The sequence below is a fragment of the Bos taurus genome, chromosome 3 (assembly GCF_002263795.3).
Source record: "Bos taurus isolate L1 Dominette 01449 registration number 42190680 breed Hereford chromosome 3, ARS-UCD2.0, whole genome shotgun sequence".
Lineage (NCBI taxonomy): Eukaryota > Metazoa > Chordata > Mammalia > Artiodactyla > Bovidae > Bos > Bos taurus.
The window spans coordinates 54808495-54813468 of NC_037330.1; the positions used below are offsets into that span (position 1 = coordinate 54808495).

General features: G+C 40.7%; 1 protein-coding gene across 1 annotated transcript; it reads left to right on the top strand.

Annotated features, from left to right (window-relative positions):
• Window positions 1-581: 581 nt before the first annotated feature.
• On the top strand, window positions 582-1861 carry LOC785445 (heterogeneous nuclear ribonucleoprotein A1-like). Its single transcript, XM_015464527.3, has one exon. The coding sequence runs from the start codon at window positions 604-606 to the stop codon at window positions 1501-1503; it is 900 nt and encodes a 299-aa protein (XP_015320013.2). The 5' UTR covers window positions 582-603; the 3' UTR covers window positions 1504-1861.
• The last annotated feature ends 3113 nt before the right edge of the window (window positions 1862-4974 follow it).

Genomic DNA, 4974 nt, shown 5'->3' on the forward strand with positions numbered 1-4974 from the left:
GGGCATAGTTTCAGGAATCCCACAGAACTTTGGGAAATAGAGACTCAGTCTCAAACCGCACACATAAAATTTCACTCGCATGAGGACCCAGAGAAAAAGCAGCAATTTGATAGGAGCCTGGGCCAGTCCTACTGGCTAATTTTGGAGTCTCCTGCAGAGGCGAGGTGGTGATTGTAGATCACCCTAGAGACACAGATTCTGGGTGGCAACCATATTGAGGAACTTTGAACCACATGAACACTCTTGGCAGCTGCCACATGGACTCTTCAGTGCCAAGATCTGTCCCTACCCAAAAGGTTGAAGACAATTTGAGAGACCCTATACCATTAAGCTGACACATATTTTCAGTGTAGTATAGGGGTCCTAGAGGAGAAGAGAGAGAGGGAGGGGGATGAGAATATAACTGAAGACATCATAGGTGAAAACCTCCCTAACCTGGAAAAGGAAACAGACACTAGAATCTAGGAAGTGGAGAGTGTTTCACATAACATGAATCCAGAGCAAAACACCAAGATACATTATAATTAAAAAGACAACCAACTTTCTGCCCGTGGACGCCACCGAGAAAGCATCGTTGAAGTCTTCCCCACCTCCACTGCCATCATGTCTAAATCAGAGTCTCCCAAAGAGCCGGAACAGCTGCGGAAGCTCTTCATCGGAGGATTGAGCTTTGAAACAACCGATGAGAGTCTGAGGAGCCATTTTGAGCAATGGGGAACGCTCACAGACTGTGTGGTAATGAGGGATCCAAACACCAAGCTCTCCAGAGGCTTTGGGTTTGTCACATACACCACGGTGGAGGAGGTGGATGCGGCCATGAATGCAAGGCCACAGAAGGTGGACGGAAGAGTTGTGGAACCAAAGAGGGCCGTCTCAAGAGAAGATTCTCAAAGACCTGGTGCCCACTTAACTGTGAAAAAGATTTTTGTTGGTGGCATTAAAGAAGACACTGAAGAACATCACCTGAGAGATTATTTTGAACAGTATAGAAAAATTGAAGTAATTGAAATCATGACTGACCGAGGCAGTGGCAAAAAGAGAGGCTTTGCTTTTGTAACCTTTGATGACCATGACTCCGTAGACAAGATTGTCTTTCAGAAATACCACACTGGGAATGGCCACAACTGTGAAGTGAGAAAAGCCCTGTCTAAGCAAGAGATGGCTAGTGCTTCATCCAGCCAGAGAGGTCGAAGTGGTTCTGGAAACTTTGATGGCGGTCGTGGAGGTGGTTTTGGTGGGAATGACAACTTTGGTCGTGGAGGAAACTTCAGTGGTCGAGGTGGCTTTGCTGGCAGCCGTGGTGGTGGCAGATATGGTGGCAGCGGGGATGGATATAATGGATTTGGTAATGACGGAAGCAATTTTGGAGGTGGCGGAAGCTACAATGATTTTGGCAATTACAACAATCAATCCTCAAATTTTGGACCCATGAAAGGAGGAAACTTTGGAGGCAGAAGTTCTGGCCCCTATGGTGATGGAGGCCAATACTTTGCCAAACCATGAAACCAAGGTGGCTATGGTGGCTCCAGCAGCAGCAGTAGCTATGGCAGTGGCAGGAGGTTTTAATTACTGCCAGGAAACAAAGCTTAGCAGGAGAGGAGAGCCAGAGAAGTGACATGGAAGCTACAGGTTACCACAGATTTGTGAACTCAGCCAAGCACAGTGATGGCAGGGCCTAGCTGCTACAGAGAAGACATGTTTTAGACAATACTCATGTGTATGAGCAAAAAAACTCGAGGACTGTACTTGTGACTAATTATGTAACAGGTTATTTTAGTTTCTGTTCTGTGGAAAGTGTAAAGCATTCCAACAAAGGGTTTTAATGTAGATTTTTTTTTTTTTTGCACCCATGCTGTTGATTGCTAAATGTAATAGTCTGATCATGACGCTGAATAAATGTCTTTGGAAAAAAAAGACAATCAGAAACTATAAAACTAGAGGAAAACATAGGCAAAACACTCTCTGAGATAAATCGCAGCAAGATCCTCTATGACCCACCTCCCAGAGTAATGGAAATAAAAGCAAAAATAAACAAATGGGACCTAATTAAACTTAAAAGCTTTTGCACAATGAAGTAAGCTATAAGCAAGGTAAAAAGAGCCTTCAGAATGGGAGAAAATAATAGCAAATGAAGCAACTGACAAAGAATTAATCTCAAAAATATATAAGTAGCTCATGAAGCTCAATTCCAGGAAAATAAATGACCCAACCAAAAAATGAGCCAAAGAACTAACAGACATTTCTCCAAAGAAGACATACAGATGGCTAACTAACACATTAAAATATGCTCAACATCACTCATTATCAGAGAAATGCAAATCAAAACCACAATAAGGTACCATCTCATGCCAGTCAGAATGGCTGCTATCCAAAAGTCTATAAGCAATAAATGCTGGAGATGGTGTGAACAAAAAGGAACCCTCTTGCACTGTTGGTGGGAATGCAAACTAGTACAGCCACTATGGAGAACAGTGTGGAGATTCCGTAAAAAACTGGAAATAGAACTTCCATATGACCCAGGAATCCAACTGCTGGGCATATACACCAAGGAAACCAGAATTGAAAGAGACACATGTACCCCAATGCTCATCGCAGCATTGTTTACAATAGCTAGGACATGTAAGCAATCTAGATGTCCAGCAGCAGATGAATGGATAAGAAAGCTGTGGTACATATACACAATGAAATATTACTCAGCTATTAAAAAGAATGCATTTGAATCAGTTCTAATGAAGCAGATGAACCTGGAGCCTATTATACAGAGTGAAGTAAGTCAGAAAGAAAACATCAATACTGTATGCTGCTGCTGCTAAGTCACTTCAGTCATGTCCGACTCTGTGCGACCCCATAGACGGTAGCCCACCAGGCTCCCCCGTCCCTGGGATTCTCCAGGCAAGAACACTAGAATGGGTTGCCATTTCCTTCTCCAATGCATGAAAGTGAAAAGTAAAAGTGAAGTCACTCAGTCGTGTCCTACTCTTCGCGATCCCATGGACTGCAGCCTACCAGGCTCCTCCGTCCATGGGATTTTCCAGGCATATTAACGCATATATATGGAATTCAGAAAGATGGTAATGATGACCTTATATGCGAGACTGCAAAAGTGACACAGATGTAAAGGACAGATTTTGGACTCTGTGGGAGAAGGCGAGGGTGGGATGATTTGAGAGAATAGCATTGAAACATGTATATTATCATATGTGAAATAGATGTCCAGTCCAGGTTCGATGCATGAGACAGGGTGCTCAGGGCCAGTTCACTGGGATGACCCTGAGGGATGGGATGGGGACGGAGATGGGAGGGGGTTCAGGATGGGGAACTCATGTATACCCATGGCTGATTCATGTCAATGTATGGCAAAAAACACTACAATATTGTAAAGTAATTAGCCTCCAATTAAAATAAATAAATTAAAAATAAAATGAAATAAAATTAATATAAATTGGTACAGCCACTATGGGGCTTCCCGGGTGGCTCAGGGATAAAGAATCCACCTGCCAGTGCAGGAGACAAAAAAGACTAGGGTTCAATCCCTGGCTAGGGTAGATCCCCTGGAAAAAGAGATGGCAACCCACTTCTGTATTCATGCCTGGAAAATTCCATGGACAGAGGATCCTGGTAGGCTAGTCTATGGGGTCACAAAAGAGTCAGACACAACTGAGCACAGCGCAGCATAGCCACTATGGAGAACAGTATGGATGGTCCTTAAAAAACTAAAAAGAGAACTACTACATGACCAACAGTTGCACTCCTAGGCGTATACCCAGAGAAAACCATAATTCAAAAAGACACATGCACCCCAATTTTCATTGCAGCACTATTTGCTATAGCCAGGACATGGAAGCAACCTAAATGTCCCTCAACAGAGGCACAGATACAGAAGATGTGGTACGTATATACAGTGGAATATTACTCAACCATAAAAAGAGCAAAATAATACCGTTTGCAGCAACATGGATGGATCTGAAGATTGTCATTACTAAGTGAATTCAGACACAAGAAGACAAATATCATATGATATCTCTTATATGTGGAATCTACAAAAAGAGTACAAATGAACTTATCTACAAAACAGAAGTAGAGTCACAGATCTAGAAAACAAACTTATGGTTACCAAGGGATAGGAGGGGAGGGATAAATTGGAAGATTGTGATTGACATATACATACTGCTATATATAAAATAGATAACTACTCAGGACCTACTGTATAGCACAGGAAACTCTATTCAGTACTCTGTAATGGCCTATATGGGATAAGAACCTTTAAAAAAAAAAGTGGATATATGTATATGTATAACTGATTCATTATGCTGTACACCTTAAACTAACATAGCATTGTAAATCAACTATACTTCAATAAAAATTTAAAATAAAATAAAAGATGGGCAAAAATTAAAAAAAATAAAGACAAAGAGGCAATACTAAAAGAAACAAGGGAATATAAGCAAATAATATGCAAAAGAACTTCCATAAGCTATCAACTATTTTTTCAGCAGAAACTGCAGACTAGATGAAATATATAGACACCATATATTTAAAGTGATAAAAGGGAAAAAACAAAACTAAGCCTGCTATGTGCAACAGGGCAATCATTAAGACTTGATGGAGAGTTCAAAGGTGTTACAGATAAGCAAAAGCTAAAAGAGTTCAATACCACCAAACAATAATAACAACAAATGATAAAAGAACTTCTAGGCAAAAATGGCCATAAGTAAAACAAGAAAATTATGAAATGAAAGGCTCAACAGTAAAGGCAGGAAATAAGCCACACACAAATCTAATATGGAGATTACAGGACAAAAGCAGTAAAATGGTCTCTAACCACAAGGAGCAATTAAAGGATACACAAAATAAAGAGATGCAAAATAGGCTATCAAAAATTGTAATCTTGAAGGAAGGAGAATACAAATGCAGGGTTTTGAAAATGTATTTGAAAATGACAGATCAATAACTTGAAATATATATATACATACA

What these genes read in the sequence shown, in the direction of transcription:
- LOC785445 (XM_015464527.3), top strand. Translation starts at nt 604, where the DNA reads ATGTCTAAATCAGAGTCTCCCAAAGAGCCGGAACAGCTGCGGAAGCTC.